The 18,668-nt window shown below is 42.2% G+C and overlaps 2 protein-coding genes across 2 annotated transcripts in view; one reads left to right on the top strand and one right to left on the bottom strand.

The window, feature by feature from the left end:
* Positions 1-17,404, bottom strand: part of LOC117352262 — an 80,392-nt gene extending 62,988 nt beyond the window's left edge. The window contains exons 1-2 of the mRNA XM_033928618.1: positions 17,099-17,404; positions 16,155-16,258 (exon numbers count right to left, since the gene is read on the bottom strand). Coding sequence (XP_033784509.1) covers positions 16,155-16,258; positions 17,099-17,275 — 281 coding nt within the window. The 5' untranslated portion in view covers positions 17,276-17,404. The remainder of the gene's footprint in view (positions 1-16,154; positions 16,259-17,098) is intronic.
* On the top strand, positions 1,710-16,482 carry LOC117352260 (alpha-(1,3)-fucosyltransferase 9-like). Its single transcript, XM_033928615.1, has 2 exons — positions 1,710-1,835; positions 14,866-16,482. The coding sequence occupies exon 2, from the start codon at positions 14,874-14,876 to the stop codon at positions 16,008-16,010; it is 1,137 nt and encodes a 378-aa protein (XP_033784506.1). The 5' UTR covers positions 1,710-1,835; positions 14,866-14,873; the 3' UTR covers positions 16,011-16,482.
* Positions 17,405-18,668: the final 1,264 nt, after the last annotated feature.

Below are 18,668 nucleotides of genomic sequence, written 5' to 3'. Positions count from 1 at the left end.
TTTATCCTTCTTCTGTTTCCACGTTTTTATTGGACTCGCGTATGGTGCTCTTATGCCCCAGCCTGTGCGCTGAGATCGGAGGATAGGAGACAGCCTGTGCTGTCTCAGCTTTCTAATTTATGGTTTAGGGCTCCTTTTACAAAGGTGTGTTAGGGCCTTAACACGCGGAATAGCGCGCGCTAAATTGCCATGTGCGCTAGACCTTAACGCCAGCATTGAGCTGCCGTTAGTTCTAGAAGCGCAGCGTGGGTTCAGTGCGCGCTAAAATCCTGCCTGCCACTAAGTTGCCACGTGCGCTAGACATTAACGCCAGCATTGAGCTGCCGTTAGTTCTAGAAGCGCAGCGTGAGTTCAGCGCGTGCTAAAATCCTGCCTGCGCTAAAAGCGCTAGCGTACCTTAGTTTCTTAAATATACCGCCTTTCCTTAGCAAAAACAAAGCTGTTACTAAAGATGCATTTTATATTGACTAACTTGCTTGAGACCTTGACTCTGATTCCTGGTGTTGCACCTTTTTCTGCAAAGTTTTAAAGGGCTAACACAAGAATCCTTTGTGATGGTGCATGTATGTCCCTAGTTATGTGGATGTGTCTCAAATTCCTTCTCTGCTGTGGTAACACATAATATATCTTGCTAAATAATATTCTTGAGAATTCTATTTTTCTGACCATGAGCTGTGTTCCTCTTTGCATAATATCTGGCCAGGTGCCATGCATTGGAATTTAAGTCTTGTTTCTTATACGTTTTTGTTTATCATAGCTAACTCAGAAACAGGATATTTCTCAATCACTATAGGCCAGCTGGCAAGTGGGTTAATATACTGATTTATTAGAGCAAGAGGGAGGGGAGGGGGTTTTCTCCTGTGAGGTCTGGTTACTTCACCTTTATCCAAAGGACTTATCCTGCTTCACCTGTATCACACAAGGACTTGACAAGGATTTTATGATCTTCTTCTTCTTTCCATCCTCCTTTCCCTCTCACCTCCCACCCAACTTCCCGATTAAACAAGCATATGAATATAAGAATTAAAAATAAATAAAAAATAGTTACGATTATAATTAGAACTACCTATCTATTCTTCTAGGACTACATATTAAAAAAAAAAAATAATTATTTATATATGCATATATAAAATAAATAATTAAGGTCTACATAACAAAACACGACTGCGAGCAGCTGGAGTTAATGTTTCTAAGCATGGTTTCCAAATAACAAGTAAAATTCTACCTTGTTTGGTATCCCAGGCAGAAACAGGCATAGCTTCCATAACATTCGTGCTCTCCAATGACCATAATTCGGTCTTGTAGGCCCTATCTATGAATAAAGAATAGCTTTCAACCCAGAGAGAATTATCCAGGAACTCTTTAAACCTATTCTTAAAGTACATTCTCATAAAAAATTCTTTATCTGGAAACATAGTAACATAGTAGATGACGGCAGATAAAGACCCGAATGGTCCATCCAGTCTGCCCAACCTGATTCAATTAAAATTTTTAAATTTTTTTTGTCTTAGCTATTTCTGGGCAAGAATCCAAAGCTTGGGTTGTCTGCCTACTCAAGTGAACAGGGCCACCAGATATTCGAAGACGCTCCTGTAACAAGACTCACTGAACCAAAAAGGTCAAATTGATGAGTCAAAAAAATTAATCTTTAGTTCTCCTGTTTTCAATTCTTCTAAACATCTTGTTGCAGCAGCTACTCTGTCTTGATTTCTTCACTCTGCTCCTTCCCTGTTCCAGCCCCACCTACTTTAAAGTCTATGTTGAAGCTGCCGACTTTTGCCTTTCATCAGTTCTGTGCTCACCTGCCCTTTTTGACAGCTGAATTGGAAGCTAGGGTAAGTTTGCTTTCTAATTTTATTTGATTTTTGCAGTTATCTTTGGCAGGATCAGAGTGGTTAAGGAGAAATGGAAAGCAGCAGAGAACAAGAGACACAGCTGGAAGGCAAATTATGTATGGTTCAGATGAAAAAGCTCATGGTACACATTTGCAAAATAGTATTTTTAAGCTTACTGAGCCTGTGGGGAGAAATCAATTTCCTGTTTCAATATTCAAACTGAAACTTAAACAAGTGGAGAAGATTCTTTCTTAGTCTGAGCCTGCAGCTTCTGTCTTTATCTCCTGTAAACCGTGCAGAGCTCTACGAATGTGGAGATGATGCGGTATACAAACCTAAGGTTTAGTTTAGTTTATTGTCAATAAAATAATGCAATTGTGGCATAGAAGCTTGAAAATCTGCAAGGCAATTACATCCCAGACAGATACTGACTGGTAGCTGCTTGGTTTGCTAACACCAAACCTTTGCCTCATTACCAAATTATTTCAGACTCTGTCCTGTATTCTCTTTTTTACAATGAATTCTGCATGTTGATATTTCACTGGGCTGTTTTTGTCATATAGAATCTACTGTCTGACACTGTTTACTGTAAATTGGGGGGAGGGGGGGGGGCTTTGTATATATCAGAAAGTGGAAAGGGGATTTATCACAAGAAAATCAGCAGAAGAGCTGTGTAAGGAACAGAGGATAATATCCATATTAGGCTCATGAATTTCTTAAGATTCTGGAACCCCGAGATCCGTGCCTTGGCAAATCTTCTGCCCCTGAAATGCATGTTCTTTCAGGACGTTGGGTTTGAAAGGAAAGTAAATAGGGCTTTTTTTGAGGGAGCACTCAAGGCTAGACTTTGTAAAGGACGTCTAACTTTAGGCGTGGTTTAGACGTCCAGACGAGCACAATTCTATAATGCATAGACGCACTATAGAGAATTACGCTCAGTGAGTCTATAGACCGTCTATAAAGTTATCACATCTCATTGTTATGATGTCACTAGAATGGCGATTTTATGCTGTTTTTCATTAAAATTGTATGCAGTGAAATGCTGGCACCGCTATTTTATTTTTTTATCTTTTAATTATTATTTCTCTCCTGTGACAAGGGAGGAATTCAAACCAGCAAGCTCAGGGTGCTCTAACCATTACACCACACACTCAGCTGTTAAATCACATGTGAATTGTAAAACTAGCCCCCTGTTTTCCAAAGTTGCACTAAGCTTTTAGTGCACGCTAAATATTACTGCACGCTAAACACGTCCTAAACGCTAATGCATGCATGTTATCCTATGGACACATTAGCGGTTAGTGCATGCGTTGATTCAGCATGCTCCAAATCCACGCTAAAATGCTTGGCGTGCCTTTGTAAAATGGGGGTAGGTCTTTTGGACTCTGGTTTGGTGCAGCTTAGATGGACATGAGTTAGGAGTTCCTCAGGCTTGCTTGAAGCATCCTGTTATAGCTGAACAGGGCTTTTATTTTTGGGCTAAAGAGGACACCAGGATGATTTTAAGCTCAAAATATGTTTAATAAAGCACATTTATTTATTTGTATATATATATATATATAAGCAAATAAATAAATGTGCTTTATTTAACCTATTTTGAGCACATATATATTTAAGCACAATATATATAAGCACATATAAAAAAGCAAATATATATATATATAAATAAAAAAGCAAATATATATATATAAATAAAAAAGCAAATATATATATATATAAAAGCAAATAAATAAATGTGCTTTATTAAACATATTTTGAGCACATATATATAAGCACATATATATATATATATATATATATATATATATATATGTATATATATTGTTGCACTCCCGGTACCGGGTCCTGAGTCGGCTACCGGGCAGTGAGCAACACAGTGACGTTGGCGTGCCTTCAAAGGTTGAAAGCCCTGCTGATGCAATAATATGCTGGGAAGTAAATGATCAGGATGGCAATTGTTCTTCCCACACAATAAGGCTACTGTCAGCCACAGTTCAAATAATGAAGGCTTTATTCAGAAATGCAGCCTATGTTCAAAATATAAGCAAAATCAAAAAAATTAAACATAATTCAAGCAGTTCACTTGCTCTGGCTTTCAGCCCTGCAGTCCTTCTGGCTGTCAGGTCAGCACAAGGCTGAACACACTCTTGCCTCAGGGTAAGTCCTAAAGTTTCTCACCAGCTTCTTTCAAACAACAACAAAAAAAAACAATTGGTGAGTATTGCACAGTCCTGCAAAAATTGCCTTGTCCTGGTAAAGCACACTGTGCCTGCCTAAGTTTAATCAGGCTTCCCCTACCAACTCTAGAAAATTGGTGGAGGTGGAGAATTGTTGAATCCAGTCCAAAGTCCTTTTTATATAGGGCAGCTTTTCTCTGCAAGGTGCTTTTAAATTCTCTCACAGCCAGCAAACAGGTTCATAGACAACCCCGCGAAAGACAAAGGCGCGCACCGACAACTGAGCGCAAGACAGAGGCGCGCGCCGAAGAAAATTACAATTTTTAGGGGTTCCGACGGGGAGTTTGTTGGGGAGCCCCCCAGTTTACTTAATAGAGATCACGCCGGTGTTGTGGGGGGTTTGGGGGGTTGTAACCCTCCATATTTTACTGTAAACTTAACTTTTTCCCTAAAAACAGGGAAAAAGTGAAGTTTTCAGTAAAACGTGGGGGGTTAAAAACCCCCACAACGCCCCCACAATGTGGTGCGATCTCTATTAAGTAAAGTGGGGGGGTTCCCCCCACGCCCCCCCCCCCCCCGTCGGAGCCCTAAAAACAGTAATTTTGTGTGGCGCGCGTCTCCGTGCTGCGCTCAATTGTCTGCGTGTGCCTTTGTCCTGGCGCGCTTTTGACCTGACACCAGCAAACTATATATTTTTCATGTGTTTTGTTTAAATGATACATTATTTTAAACATTTTGGATGCCTAAAGTTAGAATCTAGGCCTCAGGCTCCAGGGGTACTGGCACCTTTTCCATTGCTTGATAAAAATGACCCAAGTATAAATAAAAGAGCTCAGAGTCTGCAAACTAAAGGCCAAATTCTATAAACAGCGGTCTGATTGTAGGCGTCAGTAGGTGTCCTGCCACTATCTAACCAGCTAATCGGGATGCAGATTTAAAAAAAAAAACAAAAAAAACCCCACCCCAAGGCAGGCTGCCTACACTGTAGGCATCTGTCGTGGTTGAGGGAGGCATGAGACGCCAGAGAGTGGTGGTTAATGCAAGTCCCTTGGAGGAAGGAAAGGTGAGTAGTGGAGTCCCTCAGGGTTCAGTGCTGGGGCCAATCCTGTTCAATATGTTTGTGAGTGACATTGCTGAAGGGTTAGAAGGAAAAGTGTGCCTTTTTGCAGATGATACCAAGATTTGTAACAGAGTAGACACCGAAGAGGGAGTGGAAAATATGAAAAAGGATCTGCAAAAGTTAGAGGAATGGACTAATATCTGGGAACTAAAATTCAATGCAAAGAAATGCAGAGTAATGCATTTGTGGATTCATAATCGGAAGGAACTGTATATGCTGGGAGGTGAGAGGCTGATATGCACGGATGGGGAGAGGGACCTTGGCGTGATAGTATTTGAAGATCTAATGGCGAAATAACAGTGTGACAAGGCCAGAAGGATGCTGGGCTGTATAAAGAGAGGTGTAACCAGTAGAAGAATGAAAGGTCGTTGGTGAGGCCCCACTTGGAGTATTGTGTTCAGTTTTGGAGGCCATATTTGGCACAGGCTTGAAGCGGTCCAGAGGAGGGTGACAAAAATGGTAGGTGGTTTGCACCAAAAGACGTATGAGGAGAGACTGGAAGTCCTGAATATGTATACCTTAGAGGAAAGGAGGGACAGGAGAGAGATGATTCAGATGTTCAAATACTTGAAAGGTATTAACATAAAACAAAATCTTTTCCAGAGAAAGGAAAATGATAAAACCAGAGGACATAATTTGAGGTTGAGGGGTGGGAGACTCAAGAGCAATGTTAGGAAATTCTACTTTACAGAGAGAGTGGTGGATGCCTGGAATGCGCTCCTGAGAGAGGTGGTGGAGATGAAAACGATGACAAAGTTAAAAAAAGCATGGGATGAACACAGAGGATCTGGAATCAGAAAATAATAGTAAATATAGAAGAACTGAGGCCAGTACAGAGCAGACTTGGACGGTGTGTCTGTATATGGCCATTTAGTTGAGGATGGGCTGGGGAGGGCTTCAATGGCTGGGAGGGTGTAGATGGACTAGAGTGAGCTTTGACAGAGACTTCAGTAATTGGAACCTAAGAACAGTACTGGACAGAGCTTTGGATTGTTGCCCAGAAATAGCTAAGAAGAAGAAATACAATTTAAATTGAATCAGATTGGACAGATTAGATCAGTGGTCTCAAACACGCCAATGGGGGTGAAAGGAGAGATGGAAGGGGGAGGCATACAGTTTTTGGAAGGGGCATCAAAGGAGAGAAGATGCCATATAGGGGCAGAGACATGGCAGACAGTGGATGGAAGGAAGAGAGTAACAAGAAGATGAGGAAAGCAGAAACCAGAGAAGACAAAGGTAGAAAAAAATGTTCTATTTATTTATTGCTTTAGGAAACATGTGTCACTGTTTCTGTGGTGTTGCATTTTATGCAGAGTCCAGCTTCTTGCTGGTTCAATTTAACCTTTGTCTATGTATTTCTATTTTATTCCCCCTTTTACAAAACTGTGTAGCCATGGTGGTAGCAGCTCTGATGCCCAGAATTCCATGAGCGTCAGAGCTGTTACCACCGTGGCTAAAATCCACACTACAGTTTTGTAAAAGGGGGAGGGGTTAGTTTGTGATGACATATTCCATACTAGGCAAACGTGTTTTCTGTGTTCTGTGTGTTCGAAAGACATGGTTTTCTGTTAGGATTGACGGTGTAGGATTAATCTGTACTGGTCTGGCTTGTTTAGTTTTACAGTGGGTGTATTGATGTTGTACTGCTCACTGCATATGTAAGATGCTGCCTTTTCCTAGGTACTCATGTGTGACGTGTGGATTGTTACTAAAAATCATGTTTTTCGTACAGATGGGGGGGTGCCAAAAAATGATGGGCCCCGGGTGTCACATATGCTAGGTACGCAACTGGTGGGGAGTAATTCTATAAAGGGACACTTATTTGGAGCCAATTTGTGATAGAATTCTTTGTAGAATACCTGTGTAACAAATCAAAAACACACCTATATTTCAGGTAGGACAAAGCAGATATAAATGTTCATACTGTAAACAAATCATGCATAAATCATCGGATTATGTAATTTTCACGCTCTGGCCACCTCACTTGGCCCAAATTCCACTCATGTAAATGCCCTCCTGTAAAATGCACCACACCAAAGATTGGCATGAACTTAAATAATATTGTCCTCTGGTGTATTTTAATTTCTGTGTCTAAGTACCAATTATGTGAATAAATGATTAATACTGACACATGCATTTTGGGTCCAAAATCTAGGTGGCTCCCAAAAATGTGGGAAAACCTTAATGGAATAAACACTAGAGTCTGAGCCTAGATGAAACAAGTTGATATGGGCTATAATGCAAGAAGGGAGGTTCCAGACATAAAAATCCTTTTTGGGAGCTCTGGACTCTTACTAAAATCACAGGCCAGATACCTCAATTTAGGCAACTTTTAAAAGTTGATTTTATCATCTGCAACCATTAAGTGAACTCTTTCTGTGCATTAAGAAGGTGAGTGTGAACACAGCAGTTTGGGATGCTACCAGATTATCTTGCTTCTCATTTTTCTTTGAACTATTCTAATAAGAGTATCCTTCTATAAATTTATGTCAATATAAGAAGTTTTTTGATAGAATTTTCTCATTCCAGGCCGCTAAATTGAATACATGGCTTGGAAAACCTATATTAGAAGCTACTTTTGATGTAGGCAGCTGTCCAGGCCTACCTCGGTAATGAGACCTCGAACGCTATATACCGGTTTCAATAAGTATATATTTATTTAGCCAATCAATAACAGCTTACAGGATGAGAGTGAATGAGACTGAAAGAGGAAGTATATATTTTAACTTCTTAATGCACAGAAAGAGTTCACTTAATGGTTGCAGATGATAAAATCAACTTTTAAAAGTTGCCTAAATTGAGGTATCTGGCCTGTGATTTTAGTAAGAGTCCAGAGCTCCCAAAAAGGATTTTTATGTCTACGTTGGGCAGACCACACGCACCCTGAGAAGACGCATTACTGAACATAAGAGTTGTCTTCACAACAACATGCTGCAAGCTCCCCTTGTTGTACACTGTGTTGAACACAACCACACTTTTGAAGATTTACGGTGCTTTGCCATTGATCATATCAAGAAAGGAACTACTAACCGCCAGATTCAGTTACTACGCGCTGAACAATTTTGGATCCACCTTTTAAATAGCGAAGAACCTGTCGGTCTAAATCAAAGACTCGAATGGAACGCTTTTTATTAGGCCTTCCCATTAGGTGTTTTTTTCTTTTTCTGTTTTTTACAAAAAAAAATTTCATATCTTTTTGGTATTGGTCCTTTTCAATCACATAAGATCTTATGGATAAACAATTCAAGAAAGAAGAAAAAAGAGAAAAGAAAACAAAAATTCTCAAAATCAAAGTTTTTCTTTGAAATTAAAAAATAAAAAACAACACAATAAAAAATGCATGTTTTTGTTTTTGTTTTTGCCGGTCCGTCGCACCGGTTCATCTTGTCAGATTCCCTCTCTGCTGTCACATCTTTTTTCGATTCATTTCCGGTAGTGACGTTCAAACCGGAGGTATTTAAATTTCAGAATTTCAGAGCCGCCCTTGGAAGCCATCTTTTTGGACTCTTCTGAAGCGGTTGTTTCCGCTCTTTCAAGGTACTTGCTAGTATTTTTATATTAAGAAGTTAAAACTCATTGAGAAACTGTCTAAGTTCTTTTTGTTTTATTCTTCTTTGTTTTGCAGACTGATCGGTCGGGTCACACCCTGATGCAGCTTGTCGGTGAAACGCTGGCCTCCGTCGGTGTGCCGATCAGTTGAAGATAAGTGGTTTTTCCTCTATCTACAAATTTGTATATGTGAAGCACAAGTTTTTCTGCTCAAACACTCACTTTAACGAAGGTTTTGCCTGTGAGGTTACCGTCTAACCACCTTGATATCCACCTTTGTGGCGGTGGGAGGGCCTTTTCTGAGGCTTTTTCCTTCTTTTTGAGTGAATTTAGAGTCGACACTTGTCTCACATAGTTTTTCTGCAAAACTTTATTACTACATTGTCCTACAATTATAGTAGTCACCAACTGAAAGTGTTGCTTTACGTACCTAGCATATGTGACACCCGGGGCCCATCATTTTTTGACACTCCCCCATCTATATGAAAAATATGATTTTTAGTAACAATCTACATATCGCACAACAAGAGTGTACCTAGGAAAAGGCAGCATCTTAAACACCAACACATACATTTTTAAAACTAAACAAACCAGATGTTGCACAGTCAATTGATCCTGTACAGTCGATGCTATCAGAAAGCCATGTCCCTTTTATACACAAAGACAGATACACCCTCGCCCAATATGGAATAATCACAAACTAAAATAGAAATATGTAGACAAATGTTAAACTGAACTGCCAAGAAACCAGACTTTGCATACAATGCAACACCACAACACCACAAAAACAGTAATACATGTCCTCTAATACTGTGCAAAATATAAAGACAGTAGATGTAAATTTGAAAAAACTGATACATAACAATCACCACTTAACAAATTAACAAATAAAAATAAAACAAAAATAATGAGAAATAAGAAAATACCATTTTATTGGACTAATCCTCGTAAGCTCGGTTCTCATCCCCACAAACCACCTGATTCCATCCACACAAGCTTTAATTGTTTTATATTGAACTTATTATATTAAAGTATAAAAAGAAACAATATTCTGTACAATTGTCAGTTTATAAATCAGCGTCTTCTCCCCACTCTCTCTTCCATTTCCTTTCAGTGTCCTCAGCACATTCTCTCTCCACTTTCCTTCAGCACACGCACATAAAAACAAGCAAGTAATTTTATATCATTTTCATTCTATTCATTCATAGAAATTAAAGTCTAAATAATGCCAGACACATAACAAAACATGATTTTACAAAAATAATTCCCTGCACAGTCAAGCCTGCAAGGATTATTAGATGTCTTTCAGCAGCTCCCCTTCCTCCCTCACCCTTACCTTCATGGCCAAGTCAAAATGATCTACCAACAAGAAAATTTTAAAAACACAAAGCACACTGTACGCAGAGAAAATGTTAATTATCATTTATATTTTGCGGGTTTTCAAAGAAGTCAAAGCAGATGACTTTATGCAATGTCACCTCAGTAACAACTATACAAAAATAGACAAATATACCCCCTTCCTTTTTACTAAACCGCAATAGTGGTTTTTAGCGCAGGGAGCTGCGCTGAATGCCCCACGCAACTCTAAATGCTCATAGGCTCCCTACGCTAAAAACTGCTATTGCGGTTTAGTAAAAGGGGGCCATAGTGCAAAATATAGACAGCATATATAAATTCTCAAAACGGACACATTTTGATCACTAAATTGAAAATAAAATCATTTTTCCTACCTTCGTTTGGTAATTTCATCAGTCTCTTGTTGCACTTTATTCTTCTGACTGTGCATCCAATATTTCTTCCCTTCTTTCAGCTTCCTGTATGCTTCCTCTCCTCCAGACCTCATTCCCTCCCTCAACTTTTTCTTTGTTTCATCCTGTCCCCTTCTTTCTTTCTCTCTCCATGCCCCCTTTCTTTCCGTATGTCTGTCTTTCTCTCTCTCTCTCCATGCCCCATTTCTTTCTTTCTTTCACCCTGCCTCCTTCTTTCTCTCTCCATGCCCCCTTTCTTTCTTTCTGTCTTTCTCTCTCTCTCCGTGCCCTATTTCTTTCTTTCACCCTATCCCCTTCTTTCTTTCTCTCTCTCTCCCTATGCCCCCTTTCTTTCTGTTTGTCTTTTTCTCTCTCTCAGTGCCTCATTTCTTTCCTTCTTTCACCCTGCCCTCCTTTTTTCTTTCTGGATCCCTGTCCCCCCTTTCTTTCTTTCTGGCTCCCTGGCTCCCCCCCCCCTTTATTTCTCTCTCCCTGCTCTCCCCCATGCCACTGCCATTGGGAAACATGCTGCTGCCACCGCTGCCAGGGAAAGGCTGCCACTGGCCATCGGAAACAGGCCGGTGCCGAGTTCGTTGTTTATTAGTGCGAGGCTTAGTAGATTTATGGGGGGGGAGAGGGAGGGATTAGGGGTGGGCCTGTTGCTGGATGATCATATGAGGTATGGTATCTGAATGTGGGATATTTGGAGTTTGCTGTGCGGTAAGTGGTATAGTAAACTGGGATAGGAACCACGTATAGAGAGTCGACTGTGCAGATTCTGATACTGATTAGGTAGAGTAAAAGCAGTGAAGTACATTGATGATAGTTAGGTCGGGCCATGGTAGGGCCTGTCTAGCTAAACAACACGTGGCTGGCTGTACAAAGAATATCAAGGCTATCAAGTTTCTCAGGCAACAGGATGACTGGTTAGTTATTAGTCACACCATGCGAGGTTACAGGTTGCAAAAACAAGTTTCTAGGCTAAGATTAGATGTGCAGCAGATGTGCGAGGCTACAATGATTTTGCCAGGCTACAGGGTGCTAGTTTGTTGCAATGTTACAGATTTAAGGGCTACAGTTTGCTACGAAGGTTTTACAAGGCTATAGAGGTGATGCAAGGCTGCAGATTGCTACAACGTTACAAAGCTACAGCATGCTGCAATGCTTTTGATTTTGAGAGGCTACAAAGCCATTTCTAGGCTACACATTGCTACAATGAGAAAGCCAGGGTAAAGGTAGCTACAGCGTTGCAAGGGCTGCAGACTGCTACAGTGGATTATAAGACTATAGACTGGATTATTTAACAGCTATTTCAATGTTATGCAAAGGCTATTCATAGTTAGCTATGGACATTTTTGAGATACTTATCCAATCTAGACTGTCGTGACTTGTATCGCAGTAACAGGTTTGTAATCAGACTGGGGTGAGCAGTCAGGTCATGCCGTGGAGGTCAGTTATTGTCGCTGTTAAAGAGGAACAGTGAGTTTGGTTTAAAGGCTCCTGAGTCAGGGCCCAAGCGCTTCAGCACAGCCGCCTCACACAGATACTTCACGAAGGCGCTAGCCAAACGGTTGCACGCCATTGTAGGCGCTTGAATTTAATGGAGCTGGTCTCCTGCAGGCTCGGGATGGGGGCGGAGCAGTGCTCCCACGCTCCTCTCCGCTTGTGGCTGGAGGAAAAAAGTCTCCCGTCAGTGGAGGAAGCTGAATCCAACGGAGCTGGTCTCCTGCAGGCTCGGGATGGGGGCGGAGCAGTGCTCCCACGCTCCTCTCCGCTTGTGGCTGGAGGAAAAAAGTCTCCCGTCAGTGGAGGAAGCTGAATCCAACGGAGCTGGTCTCCTGCAGGCTCGGGAGGGGGGCGGAGCAGTGCTCCCACGCTCCTCTCCGCTTGTGGCTGGAGGGAAAAAGTCTCCCGTTGGTGGAGGAAGCTGAATCCAATGGAGCTGGTCTCCTGCAGGCTCTGGAGGAGGGTGGAGCAGTGCTCCCACGTTCCTCTCCGCTTGTGGCTTTGAGGGAAAAAGTCTCCCATCGGTGGAGGAAGCTGAATCCAATGGAGCTGGTCTCCTGCAGGCTCGGGAGGGGGGCGGAGCAGTGCTCCCACGCTCCTCTCCGCTTGTGGCTGGAGGGAAAAAGTCTCCCGTTGGTGGAGGAAGCTGAATCCAACGGAGCTGGTCTCCTGCAGGCTCGGGAGGGGGGCGGAGCAGTGCTCCCACGCTCCTCTCCGCTTGTGGCTGGAGGGAAAAAGTCTCCCGTTGGTGGAGGAAGCTGAATCCAATGGAGCTGGTCTCCTGCAGGCTCTGGAGGAGGGTGGAGCAGTGCTCCCACGTTCCTCTCCGCTTGTGGCTTTGAGGGAAAAAGTCTCCCATCGGTGGAGGAAGCTGAATCCAATGGAGCCATCATATCTTCCAGTTTAAAAGTGTGGCATAGAGATTCCCACCAGAAATTATAATTTAACTGATCCCAATTTTTCCAGTTCTTCAAAATAAGTTGTATGGCAAACCCTGTCATTATAAAGAGAAGTTTGTTATTATGAGAAGATATTGGACTTTTAGCCCTCATTAACATGCCAAGTAGCACGGTATCGTACGTCAATGCCACTGGATTTTCCAATACTTCATTCACTTGACCCCAAATACGAAGCTCCTGATTGGTGAGGCCCGACTTTAGTATAGGAAGAGGTGGTCAGAGCATACCCTGAGTGATTGTCTTCACTCGCCGGTGCTCCGTCTGCCCTCTCCTGCCTCACCAGCTGCCCTCTCTGGCTGCCCTTTCCTGCCTGGTCATTCACGGTCAGAAAATACCACGAATGACCGGGACCGCAAATTCATGGGGGAGCACTGTATAAATGATAATTAATATTTTTCTGAAAACATTGTGCTTTGTGTTTTTTTTAATTATTATTTTATGGTTACCATTATGAATTAATAAGATATTCTGTGTACATGAAAAAAATGAATGGAAAAAATTGGGGGTGTGACTGGGGCGGCACTAGAGCGGTATTTTGGGGTGGGACTGAAAATGAGTAGATGTCCCATTTTCATGAAAAAAATGCATGGTCACGTTAGATATGATGGAGCTGGGGGCGTGGCTTGGCATCTTACCATAATGGACGCTTAATCGTTATGCTCCTCAACTCCGGGTGTCCTTTGGTATAATTTTAAGGCACTAGTTGATTCCTTCCTATATAAAAAAGAAAGTTTGAAGCGGAAGGATGACTTCCACTCAGCAATCTAAAATTGAAGCGGTGTTACAGGGAGGTAATGCAAAGCGGTTGAAGGCGGACTTGCCGACGCCCTCAAAAGTTCCGCTTCCCAAAGAGGCGGCAGATCATGCCTCAGACAGCGCAGACCTGTTAATTGAGCTCAGAAATATGAAACAGTTGTTACATAATAATGCGGGAAAACTGGCAGAAGTTAAAGATGAATAAAGATTTTTTTAATAAACAGATATGATGGAGCTGCATAATGTAGAGCTTTTCAATTCAAACAAAGAATTTTAAATTAGATCTAATAATGTATAGGCAACCAGTGTAAACTTATGCCTATGGTTCAGTGGAGTGGTAAGAGGGGTGCAGGAGGGAGGTTGCAGACCACCCTGGATGCCGGTTCGGTGGGGGCGTTGTCACATCTCCACCCCACCCTACCACACCATGCCACCCTTGCGCCCTTCTTCCCTCCTCCCCACCACCACCCGTGCCTTTGTATTTTCTTCACTAGCGTGAGCAACTTCTGCCTATTGCTTGTGTCAGCCTGGTTCCCCTCTGAATCATTTCTGGGTCACGGGCCAGGAAGTGATGTCAGAGGGAAATCTAATGCTGGCACGAAGAGCATGCTTGTAGAAGCCACTTGCGCTGGAGATGATTAAGAGGTACGGGGGAGAGCACAAGTGTGGAATGGGGGATGGGAAGGAGTGGGGACATGGCGAAGAGGGCGCGGGGGGACAGCACCCTGGGTGCCTCCTACCCATACTATGCCACTGCTATGGTTAGTTAGTTTTTTTCTCTGTTATCCTTTTTTAAACACAATTTGTGATCTTTTTGTAAGGGAGGGGTATTTATTGCTCACTGAAAATGGTTCAAATTCACCAATAACAAAATCTTTTCTGTTCTCAAAAAAGGGAAACAGGATCTAAGAGATCAGTTCATTCTATTTGCACATTCACATGTCAGTGATGGATATCACTGAATCATCCAGGGCTAGTGCCAGAGGTCACTCCTGAGATTTTCATAATTAAATTCAACAGTCATGATCATTTCAATACCACTCTTCTTCCACAATAAGCCTGTAAAAAAATGCATAATTGGATCTCATACTTTTAAACATTAAATGTTGCTCTGTATGTGTGACCCCAGTTTCTTCAGTTAGTGAGGCAAAGTGGCATGTAGCCTAATGTTCTGTGGTTTCTTCAATATTCACAATATATTTTTTTTCTCTCCAGCCTGCATCATGGACTCAAAATTCAAAAGACGGTTAAAGCTGATTCTCTCCTTATTTCCTCGGTTCTTCCTCATCCTGGTTCTGTTATTCTCTCTATTCATATATCTCTGGAGCTTCGTGGACCTCAATTCTACATTCTGTCATCCTGCAGAGAAAAATCTCTCCCCTACACTACTGCAGTCTGAGTTACAGTACAAGAATGGACCCCTCTCTAAAACTGAACAGAATAACCTTGAACTTACCATCTTGATCTGGACTTGGCCTTTTGGAGAACGTTTCCCTCTAGACACTTGTGAAAAGTTGTATGGCATATCAGGTTGCCACCTCACAGCTGATCGCAGGTTGTATGAACGGGCGGATGCTGTGATCATCCATTACCAGGATGTGATGTATTCAAAAAAAGAGCTTCCCTGGGCTCCAAGACCACCTAACCAGTGGTGGATCTGGTTCAACTTGGAGCCACCTAGCCTCACAAAAAACATGGATATGCTGGACAACCTGTTTAATCTAACTATGACTTATCGCTATGATTCTGACATTGTTAGACCCTATGGATGGCTAGAGGTGCTCAAGGAACCTCAGGACTTTATCATTCCAAAAAAATCAAAACTAGTGGCTTGGGCTATTAGTAACTGGAAGCCAAACAGCCGACGGGTAAAGTATTATGAGGAGCTTAAGAAACACATCCCTATAGATATCTTTGGAAAAACATATTTACCCTTGCAATGGGATGATTTCATGTCTACCATCTCTGTGTATAAATTCTATTTGTCTTTTGAAAATTCAATTCATGTGGACTATATCACAGAGAAGCTCTGGAATAATGCTCTGCTCTCAGGGGCTGTGCCTATTGTTTCTGGACCACCTCGGGAGAATTATGAACGTTTTCTTCCTAAAGATTCTTTTATACACATCAACGATTTCCCCAGTGCTAAGGAAATGGCTGTTTACCTGTTGGAACTAGATGCCAACAATGAGAAGTATCAACGTTATTTTCAGTGGCGATCCCGATTCCGAGTGAGAAGGGAGATTGGTTGGGATAATCATTACTGCAAAGCGTGCCGTTGGCTACACCAGGTTCCTGCCTACAAAATCATTCCCAGTGTGGCCAAGTGGTTCAGTTCTCAGGACTACCCAGCTCAATGAGAATATGGAACAAATGCAAACATATGAGAATTTTCTGAATGTGACAGTTTATGGTGTCCCTCTGTTCTATGCCAAACATAGCAGCAGTGGGCAGACAGGGACCATTTGGCTAATGCAGTCAATGTGAGAGAAGAGTTATCTCACCTATGCAGTTCTTTCTCCAGAAAGCCTTTCACTTGCGACTCTTTGACTGCTTTGCTCAGCTCCTCTTGCTCCGTCTTCAGCTCGCTCCTCTGCTTTTCATATGCCTGCACAGCCAGAAATGGCAAGGAGAAGGAAAAAAAGTAACCCAGGACACCTTCCCCCTCAAGCACCCAAACTCATCCGTCTCCTCACAGAGATGCCAGTGCTGTTATAAAGTCCTCAGACCTATAATAAACCTTGGCAGGGACTTGTTTCACGTGAAGACTCTCGCCTCACAATTTGCTTGCATGGAGAGAGTGTTTCAGGTCACAAATACCCCGATGTACTTTATTCCTCATATAAATGTTTTTCAAATATTAAAGTTACATCGGGGTATTTGTGACCTGAAACACTCTCTCCATGACCAATGACAATACAAGCAAATTGTGAGGCGAAAGTCTTCACGTGAAACGCGCCACTACCGAGGTCTTGAGGCTTATCGTGAACACTACTATTTATCATTTCTATAGCGCTGAAAGGCGTATGCAGCGCTGTACATTTAACATTCAATAGACTGCCCCTGCTCAGAAGAGCTGACAATCTAATTTGGACAGACAGACAGGACAGGACATCACAAGTAAGAGGACTTTACAATAGCGCTGGGATTTCTAAAATAGTGACTCTGAGCCCCCGCTTATGATCCTCCCAGAGATGCAGCAGGTTTCAAGCAGGTATGAGAATACCCCCACTGAAAGCTCATTCATGTGTTCATGCCTTATGTGGGTAAAACCTAAACTCTCCCCTACCCCAGCCAACTGCATCGGTGCTTTTCAATAGCGATCCCTCACACAGCCAAACTTTCTCTTTCTAGTTCTCGGCATTCACATCGGCAAGAGTCCTCACAGCTTGTCTAATAACACGCCACTAATTTTGCCCTCTAGGAAAATCAACCATGGCCAACGTACCTTCAGCTGCAGGGTAATCTCCTTCTTCTGGTGCAAAATGTATTCCAGGATTGCTTCCTTCTCATAGATGTAACCGTCAGGGCTAAGGAAAGGAAGATAAGAGAATGTTCCACCAGTCATCACACCACCATCACACAAGCCTAACAAAACAGGAGATAAGTCTACTTGATGGTCCATTTGAAACACCTGCCAGAGGCCTCACATGCATTCACTTCTATCATCCACTTGAACCTGAATAATTGTTTCTAACGTGCAGTACTCACAGTCACCACTGGATCATCCCTCTGGTACTGCTATGCCAACATTAGACTCTATTTTGATGTTTTTTGGACAACTACTAGGATTTGATCCCAGAAAAGGATAAATATAAGTTCCGAAAAATTCCTGCCGTGAAAACCTGGTTGGCTCAAGGGTTGTGTGCTGGGTTAGCAACTGGAGGCTGAGGGTTCGAGCCTCAGGTAAGGAGTAAGACTGCTACTACTCCAAAAGAAGAGGTTGAAGGTTCAACTCTATTTTGTGTCAACTACTAGGATTTGAACAAAGAAATGGATAAATATAAGTTCTGAAAAGCTCTTAGTGTGAAAGCCTGGCTAGCTCAACGGTTGAGTGCTGGGTTAGTAACCGGAGGTTGAGGGTTCAAACCTCAGCTAAGGAGTAGGGCTGACACTGCTCCAAGAGGAGAGGCTGAGGGTTCAAGAGAAGAGGGTAAGAGGATAACAGAAATGGATAACTATAAGTTCTGAAAAGCTCTTGATGTTTAAAGAGTTGTGTGCTGGGTTAGTAACAGGAGACTGAGGGTTCAAGTCTCAGCTAAGGAGTAGGGGTTGATACTGCTCGAAGAGAAGAGGGTAGTTTTACTCAAATGTAGTCCATTCATAGTAAAAAGTACCCCTGGTCTGCCTATTCCCCCCCATCTCTTCAGGATCTATCTAATCTCCTTCTCTGTTTCCACCTAGTTTCTGACAAACCCCCCCTTCAACCCATCTACTTACCAGCTCTGGTCTCACCTAGCCTCTGGCTAAGCTGGACTTGAACCCACAATCTCCTGTATCAAGTGGAAGTGCTTTATCCATTGAGCCACCAGTGAGGCAGGTACTAGATGCTTTCGGTTTCTTCCATTTATACCTTTCATGCTTTGATTTGGATTTAAAATTCAAACATCCAAGAATGGGAGTCAAACCCAGGACTCTTTAATACAAGGTAACAAAGCATCCCTCTAGTCCACCACTGGACTGACGAAGGTGGGGTCACCTTTTCTCCCTTTTATACTTCTCATTCCTTGATTTGGAATTAAAATTCAAACAGCCAGTAAGGGGAGTTGAACCCAATACTCTTTGGTACCAGGTAACAAAGCTTTCCTCTAGTCCACCAAAGAACTGATGAAGAGTAGATCACGTTTTCTCCCCTTTATACTTCTCCTTCCTTAATTTAAAAAACCAAACATGCAGGGATGGGAGTTGAACCCAGGACTCTTTGGTGAAAGGTAACAAACCTTCCCTCTAGCACACCAATGGACTGACAAAAGCTTATTAGCTTTTTCTCTTCCTTATACTTCTCCAGCCATGTTTTG

This window comes from Geotrypetes seraphini, chromosome 19, assembly GCF_902459505.1.
Source record: "Geotrypetes seraphini chromosome 19, aGeoSer1.1, whole genome shotgun sequence".
Classification (NCBI taxonomy): domain Eukaryota; kingdom Metazoa; phylum Chordata; class Amphibia; order Gymnophiona; family Dermophiidae; genus Geotrypetes; species Geotrypetes seraphini.
Note: the sequence above shows the minus strand (reverse complement) of the source record. Positions and strands in the feature narration are given on the sequence as shown.

Coding starts and splice junctions, on each gene's coding strand:
- LOC117352260 (XM_033928615.1), top strand. CDS start 14,874: ATGGACTCAAAATTCAAAAGACGGTTAAAGCTGATTCTCTCCTTATTT.